The sequence below is a fragment of the Diabrotica undecimpunctata genome, chromosome 9 (assembly GCF_040954645.1).
Source record: "Diabrotica undecimpunctata isolate CICGRU chromosome 9, icDiaUnde3, whole genome shotgun sequence".
Classification (NCBI taxonomy): domain Eukaryota; kingdom Metazoa; phylum Arthropoda; class Insecta; order Coleoptera; family Chrysomelidae; genus Diabrotica; species Diabrotica undecimpunctata.
The window spans coordinates 112,093,663-112,115,396 of NC_092811.1; the positions used below are offsets into that span (position 1 = coordinate 112,093,663).

The 21,734-nt window shown below is 33.6% G+C and overlaps 1 protein-coding gene across 2 annotated transcripts in view; it reads right to left on the reverse strand.

Annotated features, from left to right (window-relative positions):
• Positions 1 to 21,734, reverse strand: part of TrpA1 (Transient receptor potential cation channel A1) — a 299,380-nt gene that overhangs the window by 54,883 nt on the left and 222,763 nt on the right. For both annotated transcript variants that reach the window (XM_072544022.1, XM_072544021.1), the window contains exon 6: positions 17,938 to 18,133. In XM_072544022.1, coding sequence (XP_072400123.1) covers positions 17,938 to 18,133 — 196 coding nt within the window. The remainder of the gene's footprint in view (positions 1 to 17,937; positions 18,134 to 21,734) is intronic.

Consider the following 21,734-nt stretch of genomic DNA (forward strand, 5'->3'; position numbering starts at 1 on the left):
GTATAATAATGTAGAAAATATATAGCATCTGATGATAGAGATTCGTTTTTTTAAGTCAGCTAAATCAAAAGGTTTGGTTTTGTTTACAATATCTTTGACATTTCCCCGTAAGGAAAAATCTAAAGGCATCAAATCAGAAGATTGTGTTGGTCATTCTATCCATCCTTGCCTCACTATCCACCTATTTGGTAATAGGGTGGTGCTCTATTTTGCTAAAAAAATCACATTCGCTAGAACTTTGTTTGTGGTGACTAGTGATTTGCTGGTTTAGAATATAAGTTTGTCAAAGTTGGTATAATATTCTTCTGGAGAAGTGCTAAATAAGTATCGCCATTCAAATTACCCTCAATGAAAAACTATGATATGGTTTTAAACAATTCATTCATATGCATTAACCTTTCAGGATATTGTGTATGTTCTTCTCTCATCCAGTGGGGATTTTCCCTAGACCAATAGCGGCAATTCTGACGATTAGCATGCCAGTGAAGTGCAACCCACCCTAACACAAAACACGTTTTAATTGGAATACATTGTTGTCTAAGATTGCCATTATTTTTTTAAAAAAGTACATTATTCTTTTAAAGTACCTTTCCGTAAGTTCCTTAGTCGATTTAATTTTATAGTGATGCATTTCAATTTTTTTTAATGTTCGGATAATCGATGAATGGCTAAAGTTAAACATTGGGACTGTTTTTCGACTAGAAGTATTTAAGTTTTCTTCGAATTCATGCAGCTGCTTTTTGTTTGTCATCGCTATTGCTTCATCTCCTTCCAATTTTTTTGACTTTATCTTTTTTTGGTGTTGTTTTTTCAATCTGATGTCCTTCTTCATCCTTCCCATTCCTCTTCATTTATTTTACCTTCCTTAAATTTAATTTTACACTCTGCACAGTTGCACTCTGCATACATACCCTGTGCAGATTGCAATTCCTGCTACATTGGCCAGACCAGCCGCTCTCTTCAAGGTCAACTAACGTCTCATAAAAGCAACATTAGGATTTCTAAATCTTCTTGTGCTCTTACACAACATGCCATTTCAACTAAACACAGTATCGATTTCACGAATACTAAAATATTGTGCAAACAACAAAATTATCATAAGCGATCCCTCCTTGAAATGCACCAAATTCTAAAATATCGAACTTCCCTAAATAAAAGAACTGACATCGATAACTTGAGCCAGATATATCACTTTCTCATCATACAGAACAAATAACAAATCACCATGCAGGACAAATAAGAACTTTATATCCCTATTCTTCTTTTTTTTTAACTAAGAGTCTAAATTGGTCCATTCTTTATCGAATATAATATAAAAAAAATTTTAAATTCTGTTTTAAAAACTTGCGTTTTTTCCTTTTCACCAATTCCCTCGATAATCGTACCTCACTGCATTCTAAATAAATTTATGTACGAAAGCAAGCCACATGTGGAACTATGACATTCAACAACGTACAGCAAACAACCGAAAGCATACTAGTGAGGTTCGACACTTAAAAGAGCTTTAACAATACATCCAAATGAAGCCAACGGTCAAAATAAAAAAATCACCTAAAAATTAAATTAATGATTATAGAGTTTTCATAACATTTTAAAAACCTGCAAATTGTTTTGTAAGTATGAACCTTGTTCGTTTTTTATTCTTGTTTTACTTATATTCTTACATCATTACTTTTTGTAGAGAACTGACGATGCTTTAAGGTATGTTAGCTTGTTTCAGGACTCAGTCTTTATAATTTCTTATTTAAGTAAGTATATTCTTTAAAAAACCTCAGGTAAATAGCTGATTACGTAATAAACCATATATTAGGGTTCAATATAATCAAAATATAATTTGCAATATCGGTCGCAAATACAGAACAAATGGTAATATATATATTAGTGATAATAATAATTAAAAAAAAACGTAAATTAAATTTAACGTTTCTTTGGACTCTCTCTACGAATAATAACCATGCGTGTGGCAATTCAGTTTAATAACTTGTATGATCCATTTTGTAGAAATCACAGATGTTAGATAAAAAACGTGGGTAAAATCTACTGGTTTGTAGTTTAGACAAAATTTAATAATAAGCACATAAAAGCATTTTAGTGTCCACATAAATTTCTTTAGCGAAGTAATTAAACACGTGTACGTGTGAGTCGTTATACACTGCTCAAAAAATATACCGTGGTTATTGAGAATATGAAAGATACAATGATCAAATAAGAGATAGATGCAAATGTTATAAATGACAAAAAATATATGAATTTATTAAATAAAATTTATTTTAACAATTTTTAATTGGCCATGTACTAGGTACCTCAAAACATCAAACAAATAATTCACCGATAAAGAAAATTGACACCTTGACAGCAGAAGGTTTTTAAAAATCCTGAATTGTTTTCGAAAAAATGTGTGATGTGTTATATATACCTTTGAAGCATGTTGAATCATCCCGCAAATTCTTCCAAATTTTTTCCTTAACAAATTTCTTTAAGCTACGCCCATGGCTAACAAATTCTTAGAAGAATTACACAGGTCTGCGACATAAAAATTGTTTAAAATTGAATAAGTGATTTTTATAGTATTTTCAACGCTAATTTTGGGAAAAATAGTGAAAACATTCCATCACGTACAGTTATTCCACAAACTGCTTGTCTATTTTTAGCTTTTTTTCGATATTTTTATACATAGTTCCGTACTCTAGTGAGTTTGAATTTTTGTTTTTTGGATCTTTATGAACTGTTTATTAAGCCCATAGTACTTTTAATAAGTATAAAAAATACTTTAAGGTATTTTCAGTTACTTAGCTGTTTTTTACTATACAAGTTGTAGTAAAATAAAGAGTTGATTAGGAGAAACCAGCATTATTTTCATGTCGGTACTTGTCCATTGCCTCCCCTCCCTCGCCATCCACTTACTGACTCACTGAGCATCTTTTATGTCAGTGCCTGTCTGCCACAGTGCCCATCCCTCTCTCCATCACCAAGCAGTGAGCTTCTGCTACCTGTTCTTCAGTTCACAGTATCTCTTTACTCTGTGCTGTTCACGTGCTGTGGTTACTAGTGATTTGTAGTAGTGATTGTGAGAGTAGTATTAAATGATATCTCGTGACACACGGATAGTTGGCAATAAAGTGTGAATCAAATAACTTTCAGTGATTTTCTATCGAACTACAAAGAACATAAATTCAAGGCATCAGCCTAAACAGATTGTTTTCTTGTGGTGTGAAGTTGTTTTATGAAAAATGGCTACCAGAGGATGTATCAACTCACCAGATTGCTTCTGCTACATTTCTGGTAACTATACAGTTAAAAAGCAACAAAGAAACATTTCCGATTTTGTTGAAAAGGTATATTTTGCCTATTTTGGTATAAAGTTGGGTGATCAAGACAAGTCTTGGGCCCCACACAAAGTTTGTTCAGTGTGTGTTGAAAAACTGAGACAATGGTTTCAAGGTAAAAAGCAGTCATTTCGTTTTGGAATACCAATGGTTTGGAGGGAGCCCAAAAACCATAGTGATGACTGCTATTTTTGTTCTTGCAATGTTCAAGGTTTTAATTTGAAAAACAAAAAGGATATTTCTTACCCTAACATCAAATCAGCCATTTGCCCTGTTCCTCATGGACCTGAAGTACCAATACCCTCTCCTCCAGTTTCTTTGGATGGTATTTTAGATAACCACGAGCCATTGGCTCAGCTAGGTGAAAGTGAAGAAGACAGTGATGGCTACGATCCTGGCACAACCGATTCTGTTCCATTCTCTGAACTGAATGATTTAGTTAGAGACCTAGGTCTTCCTAAAGACTCGGCAGAACTTTTAGGGTCTAGATTAAAAGATAAAAATATGTTGGCTCCGGGTACGTCCTTTTCTTGGTATCGTTCCAGGGAAAAGAAGTTTGTATCTTTTTTCTCTCAAGAAGGTGACTTGGTGTTTTGCAGTGATGTTCCTGGACTTATGGCACGTTTCAAAATAGAATATGCTCCTGATGAGTGGAGACTTTTTATAGATTCTTCAAAAAGAAGCCTTAAAGCAGTGCTTCTACACAATGGCAATAAGTATGCTTCTATGCCAGTTGGACATTCTGTTCACTTGAAAGAATGTTATGAAAACCTCGAACTGGTTTTAAACAAACTCTGCTATTCAGACCATAAATGGACACTATGTGGTGATTTGAAAGTGATCTCAATGCTGCTTGGTCAACAAAGTGGTTATACAAAGTTCCCTTGCTTTCTCTGTGAATGGGACAGTAGAGACAGAAAGCAACACTACATTAAAAAAGTTTGGCCCTTGAGAAAAACCTTATAGGTGGGGGTTAAAAATGTTGAGAGGAAAAGCCTTGTGGATCCCAAAAAGGTATTACTACCACCACTCTACATTAAGTTGGGGTTAATGAAACAATTTGTAAAGGCGTTGCCAAAAGAAGGGGAGTGTTTCAAGTATCTTTGTGGACAGTTTCCTGGTTTATCCGAGGCAAAACTAAAGGAAGGAGTCTTTGTCGGACCAGACATTAGAAAACTGATGAGAGATCCCAATTTTATGGACAAAATGGAAACAAACGAAAAAGCAGCATGGACATCTTTTAAATTAGTTGTTACCGGTTTCCTAGGAAACAAAAAAGATCCTAACTACAAGACAATCGTCGCAGACATGCTCGACAACTTTAAGAAGCTGGGATGTAACATAAGCATTAAAGTTCATTTCCTCCATTCACATCTAGACTACTTCCCTGCAAACCTTGGTGATGTAAGTGAAGAGCAGGATGAAAGATTCCACCAAGATATCAAGGAAATGGAAAGAAGGTATCAAGGAAGATGGAACGTCAACATGATAGCGGACTACTGCTGGATGCTAAAACAAGATGACCCTCAACGAGTACACAGCCGGAAAAGCAATAAAAGAAGCTTCGACGGAAAGCAAAAGCGTTACTATAAGGACTTATGAGCTTAAAGAGAAATGTAAGTGTACTAGATATGTAGTTTATAACATGTATTATACATGAAATAAAATCCTTTAACTTAAGAAAAAATTTGAAAAATTGCTAAAATTTTGTTATTATACCAAAAAGTAATTCCTTTTTTGTGAGAAAACCTTACCTGATAGAAAAAAATGGATTGCATTTTTGCAATCAGCGCTGAAAAATACATAAAAATCAGTTATGAAATTCCAAACAATTTTAAAAAATATTTTTTTTGTAAACCTGTGTTATACTACACTTTCCAATTGACATATATTATCAAGGGCAAGTCATGGTTTCCTTATGATACTTTCCCTTCTCAGAAACAAGTCAATAGCTTGTGTGTTTTGTCTAATCACCAACCCTTGACTTCTAAGAACAGGTATAATTCTCTCGCTTTCTAAAAAACCTTCGAAAATCAAGGAGGTCCCTCTTACCCGAGTCGCTTTTCAATTCTAAAGTATAATTAGGGCATGACTAAAAAAATCCCCTCTTTAGAGAAAATTTAAGCTCTCATACGAATTTCGAAAAGTATTACTTTATTTGTGTACCATCCTTCGAGATAAGCAGGTCAACTTGGCGGTATGTCATTTATTCAGATCATATCTTGTTATTGTCAAGCTAATTTCAATTTTTTTTATTAACTATAGACTTGGATTTCACTTCTGTTGGCCATCGTACTTCAGACTTCGTATCTTGTATATTGCGTCCTACTGCCGTATATTCAGTACCGCCTACAAATAATTACATTCTGCCGCTGATTTGTTATATACTGCTACTAAGTAGTTGCTTTTTATTGCCGTATATTCAATACTGCCTATAACTGATTGGATTCTGCCGCTGTTTTACCTTTGAACCACCCTGAGAATTGAGGTAACACAATTTCCATTTGGTTCTTCGCCAATCCTCAACATTACGATTTCCGCTTCTCTACCGGTATATCTCTCAGACACGTGCCAATTATATGAAACTGTATGTACGCATTGACAATTTACACTCAGATGCAAAAAAACGCAACGGAGAAAATTTTGGTCAAAAGATTTTTTTAGTTAATTAAAATGTGTTTTTTTATCCTAACTTTGAAACATCTTGTGGAATAATTCCGTTAGCGAATTTTTGTAAAACCTTGTTTTTCGGTTGCAACCATGTATTTTAAGTATTATGTTTTTTTTTTCATGTGAAAATATGGATTGATTCATTTTTAGAAGCGAAATGGCAATCATAATGGCTATTTTTATTTTTGAACTTGCTGCTCTAAACAAATCAATAGATCTGCATTGATGCCAATCACGTAGATTCTTCAACCATGAGTTCTGACTTCGGCCAACAGATCTTTTTCCTTAAATCTTTTCCTGTATTATGAGTCTCAAAATTTCATATTTTGGTCCCCTCATCACGTGGCCTAGGTATTCCAGTTTTCTGGTTTGTATAGTGGTGATTAGTTCTGTTTTTTACCAACCCTCTCCAGTACTTTTTAATACTCTACGGTATAACCAGAGTTCGAAAGCCTCGAATATTTTTAAATTGTATTTTTTCGTACCAGCGAATGGTACGTAGTCTGATCTCCCAATTTGGATTTTTGTATGTTAGGAGTGGCTTCATTCGTATAATCGCTGATCTGGCAATCTCTATTTGCTTGTTTATTTCTGCAGTATGATCATTGGTTTCATTGATCAAAGTCCCCAAGTACTGATATTTTTCTACTTGTTCTATCACGTTACCATTGATTGTCAATAGGTGATGTATATTTTGTGATCTTTTGTAATTAGCATGTACTTCGTTTTTTTAGCGTTTATAGTAATTCCCATCTCAGCACTATTCATACTTAAGCTTTCGATAAGATGTTGTAGATCTTCTATACTCGTTGCTATGATCACAGTGTCGTCTGCATATCGTAAGTTGTTAATTAATTTTCCGTTAACGGTAACTCCCGCTAAGATATTATTGAGCGTGTTTTGAAAAATTTCTTAAGAATATAAATTATAATATAAGGCGATAAAACACATCCCTGTCTAACTCCTCTACAGATCTTCATTTCTTATAAGTGTTCCCATCAATTTGAACTATGGCACTTTGGTTCCAATATAATGTTTGCACTATATTTATAATTTTACTGTCAATGCACTTGTTCATAAGTATTGATATTAGTTTTTCATATCTTACTTTATCGAAAGCTTTTCCGTAGTCAACAAAGCACAAGTGTAGATCAACGTTTACATCCCGACATCGCTGAATCAATATGTTGATGGCAAATAGTCCTTCTCGAGTACCCATTCCATTTCGGAACCCAAACTTCGTCTCGGTAATATCCTTCTCTAGCCTTTCGTATATTATCCTATGCATTACTTTTAGTAGTACTTTTAAAGTGAGAGTCATGAGGCTCAGTGTTCGATAATCAGAGCACTCTTTTGCTGCTTGTTTTTTAGAAATGGTTATAAATGCTGACTTCAGCCACTCTTGTGGTATTATTCGCGTATCGTACACCGTGTTGAATAAATCTGCCAATACTTCCAAGTTATCCTCTTCCACTAGTTTTAACAGTTCTACTGGTATTTCATCTAATCCAGCTGCCTTATTGTCTTTAGAGTTTTTGACAGCATATTTGATTTCATCTATCGTGATCTTCTGTCTCTCTATAGGATTTAATTCTTGTATTTTCTGCATTTCACCTCTTTCATCATAGAAAAGTTTTCCAACGCACTCCTCCCATCGTCCTAATTTCTCTAGTAAATCTATTAGTAGTACTCCTTTTTTGTCTTTTACGTGTCCTTGCTGTCTATTTCGACCCATTCCAGTCACTTCTCTTATTTTTTTTGTACATATTTCTCATATCATATTGTGTTTCTAGTTCTTCTATTTCTTTACATTGTTTCATCAAATAGATTTCCTTAGCTTTTTTGATTTTTCCTTAATTATTCGTTGTATTTCTTTATACTTCTGTAGATCTTTTCCTTTATATTTCCTTCTTTCTTTCATCTGGAGTAGTATTTCTTCTGTTATCCACTGCTTTTTAGCCTCTGACCTATGTTGTATCAAACTTTCATAAGCTGGTTTCAGTAATGTGTTTTTTATATTATACCACTTTTTATTTACGTCCATAATTTGTTTGTTGTCAGTTAGTGTTTTTTGCGTATTAACATTCACATTATTTTTTAATTCGTTTTTTAGCATTCTTATATTAATTTTTGGTTGTTGTTTACCGAGTTCAATTCTTTTTAATTTTATTTTCACGTCAGCAACTCCGTTCCGTATAATAACTATCTGTATCTTTCTCGTATTGTTTTTGTTTTATATTCTTTACGTTGTCGTCACTTTCTCGTTATCGTTCTTATCTTATTATCTGCCCATTCTCTTATTTACTAGGTTTCCCTATTCCTTTCAAAATTAGGGTGGTGCCCAAGATTATCTTCTCTTTCGTGTCTCTCCATCTCACTCGTTTTTTTTTCTAGTCGATAGTCTAGCCCTGTCAAACCCCGACCAAGATACCTCTACCAGACTGAAGCCCGAACTTTAATATCGTTCTTTGTGTAAACCTCCCTTTGTGTTTATAAAGAGGGTACACGTTCACGACTGATCATTTTATTTTACTCCAAATGGAATAATTTACGTTTTATTGTAAGTTTTTATTAGTACTTTTTGTAAATACTATGATAAAAATAATCAAATAATTTTAGATATAGCTTCGATAAAGACATGGAATACCTGTCGAAACATCAACTCAAATAAAAACCTTTTTTTAATAATACTTAGTTTTAAATGAATCCATTTCCAGTTCATACATTTAAACATTTAAAACGTTTGAGAATGTAATACAGCCAATAGCATTTATTTTTAAAATAAACCCTGTGGGCAACAACTAAATTGAATAAATTTTTATTGCAGGTTTGCGTCTGGTTTTTATTACAGCAGAAGTATATAGAACTTTAAATCGAACAATTTGAAAGTTTCCACCAGATCTGGGTTATGTGGATCTATTTACTGTGAAAACAATATAGCTCAAGAAACGTTTGGGTTTAATTTATGATATTTTGATAGAAAGTAGCAAACGATTTTAAACGAAAACTTTGAGGATTTTATATATACTAACTTTTCCACAAGTTACCCACATATCTACAGTATGTAGAAGGTTTCTCGTTGAATAATTATTATACATTGTAAATTTAGCGATTTTACATTTTTACAGTTTTGAGGATTTTTGATGTAATTTAATAAAAAAAACCCTTAAAAAATATATAGGGAGGATTACAGCTATAGTAAGACTAAATCTCAAAGATATACAGAGTGTAGCCTGAAATATGAAGAAGGAAATAGCAACAGTAAAGGTATGAGTGTAAGTTTACGTAATTAATATGGGATTAAAAATAATGTAATTATATATAACAGTGGTTCCCAATCTTTTTCGGCCTACCGCCCATTTTTCCAAAAACAAAATACTTAACGCCCCCCTTAAAAAACTCTTCCATTCTTAAAATTAGTAACGCACTTTCATTCACAATTGTTTTACCTTTTTTGGGTCAAAGGCTACCTTGAATATGATTCGACGACCCCTTAACTAATCCAAGCAACAACAAATTAAAAAAAAATGTTTTATTTAAAAATACAGTATTCATGTATTGATCAAACTTTAACTTAAATACATATCATAAAAAACAATATAATAATAATATAACATTTTTAATGAGAAGGCTGAGCTTGATGTAATGATAGTAATCTGTCAATATTTGGTTTCATACTTGTCATCAGCAATCTTAAATCACCGCGCTCCACTATGGACAGTCTATTTCTCTTCTTTGTTAATAAATTGCTGACTATGCTAAATCCTCTTTCGGTTAAATACGATGAAGGAGAGGCAATGAAAAACTTCTTTGATGCAGCCCATAAAGCTGGATATAATACTGAAATTTGACATTGCAGCCAAAATTTCTTGATATCCATTTGTAAATTTCACTTTTAACTCTTCATTTTTTGACACTTCTATCAATTCCTCCTGTAGTGATAATTCTGCTGTTTCTAAACTTGAGAACGGTTCTAGCACCCAATCTGGAATAATCAGACCAAGGATATCCTGAAATCTATTTCTAAAATCTTCTTGAAGTGCTTCCAAGTGCTGGCAATATACCAGAATGTCTTCATCATTTGTCTCCAGAGAGGAAAGATTTTGAAACCGATGAAATTGTCTCCGACCCAAATTTTGCCTATACAAATTAAGTTTTGACACGAACGAGGAAATAGTTCCTTTTGCTTTGATCAAATTCAAATTATCACCTTGTAGCTGTAGGTTTGTTTCATTAAATTTATCGTATAAATCAATTAAATAAGCAATATCGCTCTTAAATTTTAATAAACTGTCTCTCAAAGAATCATCTTTGCTTTCAAAAAACTCTAAAACTGAGTCAAAGAGATCATAAAATCTTTTTAGACAGATACCCTTCGAAAGCCATCGAACTTCTGCGTGCAACAATAAACGATTAAAATTCTCGTCGTTTTCATCACACAGTTTTCTAAACAATCTATCATTGAGAGCACTGCTTCTGATCTTGTTAACTGCAGTAATTACATATTGTAGTGAACAATGAAGGCGATCACTAAGATTTTTTGTAACTAAATGCTGTCTGTGAATTACACAATGCACGGCGAGTATATTTGGTACCGCTTTTTTCAAATATGCTATCAGTCCGCGGTGTCGTCCAACCATTGCCGGAGCACCATCTGTAGCTACAGTTATGACATTTTCCAGAGGTATACCTTTATCTGTAAAATAGTGTTCCAGAACATAAAATGTCGATTTGCCTTTAGTATCTGTTGCCAGTGTTCTTGACAGATTTTTTCACTTTTTATGAAGCGAACGTACGCAAGAAGTAAAGACTCATTGTTTGGCAGAGTTGATTCATCAAGCTGTAAAGAAAACTCAGTAGTCTTTAAATAATAAGTTAGAGAACGCTCCACATCCTCAGACATTTCGTCAATTCGTCTGTGTACCGTATTATTGCTTAATGGAATTTTTTTAATAATATCAGATGCCTGCTGGTGCAGTACAGTCCGCAAAACTTCACTTACAGCTGGCAGTATTAATTCTTCGCCAATAGTATGGGGTTTTCCTGATTTAGCTATAAGTAAGGAAATGTTATAAGAAGCATGTAGCCCATCATCGTCTTGCTTTAATGCTGCTGAAAAGATACTAGCTAAAGTTGGACGTTTGAAATGTTGTTTTTTGAGCATTTCAAAATATGATAAATTTCTGTCTTTTCTGTCGAGATGTATTTTGGTCAAATGTTCTTGTAATCGTGAAGGTTTCATGGCTTCATTTGAGAAAACTCTCTAGCAAATTAAACACATTGGTAATGCCTTATTAGAAGGCGACTCAATAAAACCATACTTCAAATATTCGACATTGTATTATCTGCACTTTTTCTTTGGATCGGACATACTGTAGGTATATCTGTAAAAATAAATATGCTGTAGCCACCGCTTTGATCATTTTAAATATTTTTTTAGTTAGCAAAATCAATATTTCAGAGTGGCGGAATATCCAAGCAAGTAGTCGAGAAATTTAAAACATGCCACAAGTAAATAAATATACACTGAGAGGAGAATTTGAGGAAAAATTACAAAACAACTTATTAAAAATTACCATACTGTACACATATTATAAAAATGACTTTATATTCAGTAAATAGTTTATTTTTGGCAGTCTATGATCAGTATAGACAATTGTGTAGTATCTAGGAAAACTAAATGTAAAGATCTGGGAATATACTTACAGGCTAACATGAAATTTAATGAACACTATATAAATATTGTTAATAAAGCCTACAAAATATTGGGATTTGTAATAAGAAATTCCAAACACTTTAGTATAAACACAACCATTAGACTATATAACGCTTTAGTCAGACCAAACTTGGAATATGCATCAGTGGTATGGACTCCTGAGGCCAAAGTTCATATTAATCATATAGAAAAGGTACAAAAAAGATTTCTAAGGTATTTATACCTTAAGAAATACAATGTGTATACTCACCTTACGCCATCAAAAGAGTTGCTTCAAATATTTGGCTTGCAGTCATTAGAGCAAAGAAGAAACATGCATTGTGTTGTGTTTATTCATAATGTCATTAACAATGTTAAATATAAGACATGTGGTTTGATCAACTTTATTAGGTTTCATGTGCCAAAGGTCAACCTAGGGGTAAACAGTAATGACCTATTTTCTTGTAGTCCATATAATTCTTGTGCAATAATAAACTATATGCAATATCAGTGTAATGAGTTAATAAAGATCTCTGATATAGACCTCTTTACCTGTAGTGTAAGGGATATTAAAAAATGTTATGAATAGATAAGTAATGGACTGAATTTTAAAATTTTATTAACTTGCGTCTTTTTTTTAATGTGTTTTACTTTCTGTGTTTTTATTTTGTACTTGTGTGTATATTGTAGTATATTGTATTTTTTGTGTGTATATTTTTATACCGAGTAATGAGCACTCTTACATGTAATTACTACCTAGGTGGTGTTTGTTTTAATAAATAAAGTTTTAATAAATAAATAAATAAAATAAATAAATAGTAAATTTTATTAAGATTTTTTGTACTTTTTCCCCAATTCTTCTCTCAGTGTAGGTAGGTCCTAATTAACTTTTTACTTTGATCCAGTTTGTGCAAGTTGGTACTTTTTGAATATTTTACAATAACTATACATATGTATAAGGAAACAAATTTAGATTTATTACATTTTTACAAATTCCTCGTAAATTACGATAGGGAAAAATAATAAAGAATTATAGTAAGTGATATAAATGCCACGTAGATACTTACCTTTGTGACAAATATGTATTACAATAAAATATATTTCTAATAAATGCACTGCAACTTTCTGCAAATAACACACAGAAGAAAATTCACCACCCTGCTTTAGCGAAACAATCTCGAATGATTAAGTTATGCCTGACCATGCCGCTGCGCGAAGGAGGAGCCAAAATTCACTTAAAGCAGAAAGGTTCTACTGGAAGTGGAATTATACTAACCAAACTGAAACGTTCTACGTTCGACTGCAACGTCGAAATTGTTGCAGTGTTGGACTGAGTGATAAATAAAAAATTGCAGGGTGCATAACCAAAATGCATTTTGTGCATTTCGTTTATATTTTCGGATTGTTAGAAGTTGTTAGAAGCAAAAAAGCAATGAGTTACTTTAGGGGAGCGGCAGCTGTTCCTCAACGCCCCCAAATTTTCCTTGGATCCAAAAAGCTCCCTTATCTCTCTTCAACGCCCACCGGTGGGCGGTACCGCCCCCATTGGGAACCACTGATAAGAACTAAAAAGTAAAATCTCCACCCAAAATGAGCCACTTTAACCCATATTTAACTGATAATTCTATTTTTTTTAATTGTTTAAAAATACAATCTGTTACATACAAACAAGTAAGCATTATTATTAAATAAAGCGTGTTTCAATAAAAGATAGTTTTTTTGTAAGATCAAACATTTGTGAATATCGAACATCATTATTTTTCTGAATGATCAAATGTTCAACAAGACTCGTGTTGTTTCTTGTAAAAATATAAACAGGAAGGTAGAAAAATTCGCATTTCTTAAACGGTTATTTCTTCTCTCTTACACGCGGAAATATGCGATCAACGTATCGAATCTGAAAAGGAAAAAGGGAGAGTAGGGGTAGTGGGCTATTTCTGACAAATACGAATCGCTACCTCCAGTCATATTATCCACACCATTTGGTCCGTGTGTTTGTGCTTTTGACCGTTTGTAGTGACTATCATTAAAACGAACTATTTCGAGTTCTCACTCAGAGCATGAAGAGGTTGCAACGCTGCTGCCAAAAGAAAACCGGGCGGATAAGAGAAGTGAGTAAAAAACGGAAGTTATCAACTCATAAAGCTGGGAAATCTTATCACTGTTCACGATATAAGTGCTTCGATGTGGTAAGTGAAGAACAAAGAAAGAAAATCCTTCAGTCATTCAATGCACTTCCTTCTCACAACAAACACAATTCGTATCTTGCTGGATTGATCACAGTACTTCGTGTAAGGCAAAGGAGACCACACACAGATGAAAATACTGCTAATTTTTATACTGCTAGTTTTGCTTATCGCATTCATGTTAAAGGATAAGATATCCTGGTTTATTTGAAAACATTTTGTTCATTACATGGAATAACGAAAAACAAACTAACGTTTATCAAACAATCCCTTACAGAAGCTCCAATAGATAATAGGGGAAAGCATAGTTCCGGATACAGGAAGTTGCCAGATGCCACAAAACAATTGATACGGGATCATATCGGAAGTTTCAAGGGTCGACAAGGCCATGATAGTATTAAAAAAAACGAATTTACCTGCTTGCAGAACGACACGTACTATAAGCGCCAGCTATCAATGTACACTTTTAATGTTCACGTCTTATCGTCTGGTCAATCAATTTTTTACTCTTACCACGAGGAAATTGTCAAAAAAGGTTAGATAAGGTGGTATTGTTTTTGTTACATTTTATTAATAACTTTTTGGATGATGAGGTTGAGGAGTTAAAAATTTTTTTACAATATTTCGATTCATACATTATATTGTGAACAACAAAATCCATGGGCTTCGTGAAATAAAAATTACATATCCCATCCGTGGACATTCATACTTAGAGTGTGACAAGAATGTTGGACGGTGGAATCTAAAAACGCCTTTTGAAGTACCCAAAGAGTTTAAAGACATGATCAAGGCGTCCCGCGTAATGCCGTCTCCATTCATCATCGTGAAAGTAAGGCGAAAAATAGTTTTGGACTGGAAATCATTTGTAGACAAGAAGTATGTTCCAAAATGCACTTTCAAAACTAAGGTTTTGAAAGAGGTTGTTGCCACTGTAAACATAAGCAAAACAGAATATTTAAAAATTGGAGGAAATACCACAGATCTAAGGCTTGAAAACGCAGTTATAAAAGGCTGCAACCAGTATAAATATCTAGGAAGCATCATATCAGCAGATGACAGAGTTAAGATAGATGTACAAAACCGAATAACCCAAGGGAAAAAATGCATCCGAATACTGAATTCATTATTGTGATCTAATAAAATAAAGATGCATACCAAACTTCGCGTATACAGAGCAATTGTAGAACCAATTACCACATATGGTGCTGAATGTTGGACGATGACAAAGAATGAACGAGATAAAGTAGACGTTGTGGAAATGGATTATCTTAGAAGGTCATGTCGAGTATCGAGAATGGAAAGAATCAGGAATGAGGAAATACGAAACCGTACAGGAATTAGAGATACTCTTTCAGATAGAATACAAGGAAGGCAATTACAATGGTATGGTCACGTGATGAGAATGAAGGAGGAACGGTGGCCAAAGAAAGCCTTAATGTATGTTCCGCCAGAAAGAAGGAAAAGGGAAAGACCACCAAATTCCTGGAGAAGAGAAATTACAAAAACAATGCAATCTAGAGGCTTAGAAGAGGGAGATTGGAGAGATAGGAAAAGATGGAGGCTGAAATGCGGGAAGCGGCAATCGCCGTAGGACCCCCGTTATATGATGATGTTGCCACATCAGAGCACAGTCGACTCATAAATCATCGATCTTCTTACAATGGACCATTCTTGTCAAGCATCTTGAAGTAATGAATGTCCTCAACAACTACGGAGTTTAAGAATAGAGAACTTGAATTACCATTACCACTCTACTCAGGTAAGGTATAAGGTATCACAAGAAATTATAATATTATTCCCTGCATGATGTTTCAGGACCCTTCGCAATTTCAAAAGCCAAGCACAGCGATTTAATGAGCCTTATGAGATTCTGTGGTCCTGCAGCTGTGGAATTTTCCCCGTCTTACCTTATAATCACTAGTAACAGGTAAATTATTATTATTATAATTATTCTTTCCTTTTGTTTCTTTATTTAACGTCGGCGTCGATCTACTTTTGCGATTAAGACTGGTCAACGACGCCCGGAGCACGCTTCCACCAACGGAAAATTTTGACGTATGCCCTGGTGTTCCATCTTTAACGAGCCATGTTACAGTAAAACCTGTGTTAACGGCCACCTGTCAAAACCGGCCACTTGTACTAGCCTGCCAGTTCCAAAGTTTCTCAAACCAAAATTTGTGAACTACAAAATTTGGTATTAGCGGCTACCTTTTTATATCGGTCAATAGTTCTGTCATTTTTAGTGACCATTATTTACAGGTTTTACTGTATTTATCATTACCTATCATTCACAATAGAAATGCCAATTAAAATGAAACCTATTTTCATTACTGAAAGAACTGACAATTTTCTGTTTCAGATGACTAAGCTGGTTCTTTCAATGGACAAATTGCGGTTGATAAGAATTTTCTATATTTTTAAAGAGTGTAACACATTTTTCTGAATAAAAACAGTACAATGCCGTTCATGTGTTTTTAGGGAGCAATTTTGACTACCGAGTTTTTTTATACGTTTCAACGTAAGACACATTATGGTTTTAAAGTTAAATATGCGTTTTTCTCGGTTTTACGAAATTTTGATATGTCTGGTTTTTTCCCTGTAGTCTTCATGTTTAATATATTTAGTTTGGATGGAGTTCTCCAATAAATTTACTCCTAACTAGTTGGAATGTTTTTCCAGTCGTTTAAAAAATTTATCACCGCTTTTAACAATCATCTGCTTCACTGTTTCGATCTTAAAGTCCCTATAAATGTCTGTAATTGGAATGAACCACGGTGCATCAGTGATGGCACAAAGAACCTTAGACTGAAATCGCTCTAGTATCTGCTGCAGTTCCCCACAGTTCAATCCCGTATGTCCAAAAGGGTCGGATGATTGCTTTATACACTAATATTTTGTTAGATAATAATACGGTAGATGTACGACCGAGTAACCAGAAGCATTAATTTTATTCCTAATTGCTTCCTATTCATACAGATGTGTATTTTCCGTGTTAGCTCTTGTCAAGATATTTTACAGTAACATTTTTGGGACTATTTTTGTTATGCATTAGGAGATTTGGTGTTTCTTTGTGGTATTTAGTAAATAACACGTTAACTGATTTTGTTTCATTGATCTTTATCGTCCATTTCTTAGCCCATATTTCAATTAAATATATGGTTTTGTTGTAATATTTCAGCTGCTTGTATGGAATCTGGGTTTTTGACCAGAATTGCAGTGTCAACTGTGAATTTTGCGATTGTGAATTCTTCTCTAGCTGGAAAATCAGCTTTAAAGTTTGTGTAGAGAATTGTTCTCAAGACACCCCTGAATTTATGTTGTGGAGGTTAGACACACTTTCTTTTTAGCTTGAAATTTTCTTTCTTCGAAGTATGATTTTAGTATCGTGTAAAATATAGCGGTTAAGATATTGCTTTCTTCAGTTTGAATAGTAATCCCGGATGCCAGATCTTGTCAAATGCTTGACTTACATCCAGGAAAATGGCATTTTAAAAGCTCTTTTATGGAAGGCTGATTATATCTTTTCTACCACCACATCCACTTGTTCAGTTGGGTAGAGAGGTGTTCGATTACATATATATATATATATATATATATATATATATATATATATATATATATATATATATATATATATATATATATATATTATTGTTGTTCTGTATTTTAATAATCAGTCTACTTGCAATGACTTTCTCTGGGATTTTGGACATAACTGGTAATAGGCTGTAGATAATTTTCATATAAAAGCCATTATAACTCAAAAACGATTCACAATAGGTATAGAGAACTTTAAACAAAAAATAACGTTAATATTTCTAAAATTAAAAAATATAAAGGGTGTACCATTAAAAGGTTATAAGCAACTTCCGGTATAACCGGAAGTAGCAAATAAATAAAAATATTTTCATTAAATAGGACACACTTTAAAACCCCTCCATTCCAATGTTCATGATTCAGTTACCTTAATTCTCGAGATATATTTCTAATTGGCCGTTTATCTGCCGCATCCTGTATATAGTGGATTTTTTTAAAGTAATAAGTAAATTTTTATCCTTACCAATATTCTTGCGCATTCTTCGTGGTCGTAGATAGCGGCAATATGGAGTGCTGATCGTCCGTGTTCACCACCCTGCTGTATGTCAATTCTGTTTTTATGACGGCTCATTACTTCCAACACTGCTACCTTATTAAGCTCAGTTACCAAGTGAATCGCCGCCTGATTTTTCTCATTTAAGATGTCTGTCTTCACGCCCCTGAAAAAGAAACAATTTTGTAATATTACATCAATAAATACTATGCTCCAATAAATTGGCAGAGTTATTTATCCAAAACTGATTAAATCACAACGTAAATTCATAAAATTAGATTATACATCATTAGCTTGGATTTCAGTAAAGCCATATTGGTTAAAGATATGTAAATACCCTTGAATCATATACTATCAACCAATTGTAAATATAATTGACTATTCACTTGAACTTTGACTTACATAGCAAAATATTGAATACAAATATATAATTAAAACAAGTTTGTACAGTACAAAAGTGCAGTATCACTTTATATATGTATTTATTTAGCTCAATAGTTTTAGAGAACTTGAGTTTAAGTTATAATTTCATATTTTTTTTATTAACTCCAATTAAGAGTTTCTTTTATTTATTTAGCAACTTCAAATGTGACTAATTTATTCTGAATAGATTAATTAAAAAGTATGAATTATTTGGTTTAAAACGTTTCAACCTACGCACTTCATTATTGTCATCGAATAACCGCTGCGCGAGTACATTGGGATGCACTTTTATCCGTTTACCATATTTGACATTGTAACTTGTTACAACTTCTTTTACCGGAGGCACTTCCAGATCTTTTTCTATAGAGGAGGATGTAACATACTATGGACCATTTACTATGAACTTAATACTTTATTTTGGAAGCATTGGAGGATTGCAAGATTAGAATTGCTAGCGGTGCCATATAGCTGAATATCATATGTTTATCTGGGCTTGAGAATCGCCTTGTATATAGGCAGTTTGTTATCCAATGTTTGTTTAGAGTTTCGACCAATCAACCAGTCCATATGTCTAAATTTAATGCCCAGTTGTTTTCTTTTGGTAAACATGTGCTTCTGCCAGGTTAGATATTTTTCAAGATGGAGACCTAAGCATTTTGTGTCGTTTGCCTTATTTAATTGCTTGCCATTGAGTGTGACCGGAGGGTATTCACCTCGTTTCGTTGTAAAGGTTATATATGTGGTCCATTTTTTAGCTAAGTTTCTACTTTATTTAGGTTTTCTTGTGAATTCTCTGATGCTTTTGTGGGATTAGAGTCTATGGTCAGTATTGCGGTGTCGTCTGTAAATAGGTCCTAGTACGCTTCTTTGTGGAACAGCTGCTTTGATAGGGTAAAGCTGAGTTTATTTATCGTGCTGCTTCAGCAGGAAGTATATATCTGATAGGTAGGATTTTAGAAGTGGAAAGAAAGGATATGGCAATTGTTTCTTTATCCCATAAAGTAGGACTTCATGCCAAACCTTATCGAAGGCTTGACTGACGTCTAGAAAGGCTGCTGAGAGGTAGGATTTACTTTCCAGCGCGTAAGAGATATTTTTTACTATTCTATGCACCTACTCGATTCTCCCATGCCTAAGCCTGAAGCCAAATTGGTGGTTCGGTATAAGTTTAGTTTTTTCTAAGATTGGAATCAATCTTATCAATAAAAGCTTTTCGAATACCTCTGATAGAATCGGCAACAAAATGATAGGTCTATAGGATTTTAGGTCTTCTGATATTCTTCCAGGTTTTGGTGTCAGGATAATCTGTGAAATTTTCCATTGACTCGGAAAGTAGCCTAATCTGATGATGGCGTTGAAAATGCGCTGCAGATATTTGTAACTTTTTATTGTACATTCTTGCAATAACTTGTCTGTTATCAGAACAAACCCTGGAGCTTTTTTTGGTTTTGTATTTTTCATCTCTGGCCCATTAACCCTGCATGTCTCTTATTGGAAAACAATATTGTGGTTCTTTAAGTTTTTTTGTTGCCTACCAAAGTGAATAGTCTGTATCTTCAGAGGCTGCAAAAGAACTTAGTAATCCTTGATACCTTTGTTTTTGATATGATTTAGTAACTTTGTTAGATCTTTGGTAACTCTATAAAGTTTTGCTTGCCGCAAAACGCTTGCGCATTTCGATATCGGCCATTGTTTTCATAGCTGCCGTTTCTCTAGTATATTTTGTTTAGCTGTAGGGTCAATATTTTTTTCTAGTTTAATGTAATTAATAGTTGGGGTTGCTGCCCACACTGCTTTCCGTATAGCTATTGCGAATTCTTTTGTTTCACTTTTTGTTTCTTGTGGCATTTTTATTGAAATTTGCAGATTGACTTGTGCATCTAAGTGTTCTCTAAATTCAACCAAGCTCGTTTTATGGTTATGTAGAGTATTTTGCCTATTATTGAAAAATAATTTTATTGTAGAGAGGTTATGATTGGCGAGTGATCCGAGGATAAATTTAGAGAAGACTCTACCTGAAAATAATTTTTACTGATTCCTTTTATGATACAAAAGTCTAGTAGATCGGGTAGTTTTCTTGATTTTATTGATAGATCTTTCTATATTGACAAAGTTTGTTGTAAATCCAACTATGTCTTTTCCCTTAATTATGTTTTTTAATTCATGGCGTATTCTTGTTGTCATTTCTCCGCTTTTCACTCTTATTGGGCCTTTCATCTCAACATGTAAGGTATAAAATCATTTTATTGATATGCCCACTATAAACGCCACTCTCAGATCTTTACTGCCAGTTAATTTATCCCTTTGTAAAATATAGTTTGTTCTTGTATCTCTGATCTCATTACTTCTCTTTTTCGTCTTTATTGAGGGAGGTTTGGAAACTTCAATAGACATCTCAGTCCAGGACTCCGCCTGACTGACCTTAGTGTAGGATTCGTTCTTTATACCAAAGAATATAGACACGCATACTGCATTTGTACTCCCGGCGATAGTTCCTGAGGTACTTTAAAATGCCCTCTTGTCGCTGAGTCTACGTCAAACGCCTACCTGCTAAGCCAGACCCTCCTCTATCATATAGCGATCTGGAAGCAGAATGGCTGCTGTGAGGCCGCCATCACTTCTGAAGCACTACTTTCATTCATCCACAGACTGTCAGCAAGGTGGCAAGGTAGCGCGTGGAAGACCCTCATTGTTTCTGATCTCATTATCTGTTTTGTTTCTCTGCGCACCCGGTTTATTCAGGTTTCTAATATTCCACGATCCTATCTGGATTCCAGATATATATAAATATATATATAATATATATATATATATATATATATATATATATATATAATATATATAATATATATACATATATATATATATATATATATATATATATATATATATATATATATATATATATATGTGGTTAGTTCATATTTTTTTCCCAAAGGTATTGCCTAAGATATACAAATTAAATTGTTATTAATAGGATAGGTAAACAAATAGTATACTCGGTTAAGAGTATTGCCTGCTATATTATTTTTGTAAATATTCTAGATTGATTGACTAAGATGAGGACGATTGAAAAGTTTGTATTACAATGTGCTCTCCTACAATATATATGCATATTCTTTAAATCCTAATTTGTCGTTAATGAAAAGAATTTCCTAAATACGACCTGTATAACATGACACACCTACGTGTTATGTCACACCTGACACCATTTTTATTTTTCTATACAATCATATTCCTTAAATCCTAAAATGTCGCAAATGAAAAGACTTTTTAACTACGCCCTGTATATCAAGAATTTTACTTACACACCTGTTAGACGTCAGCTGCCAGATATTCAGTTG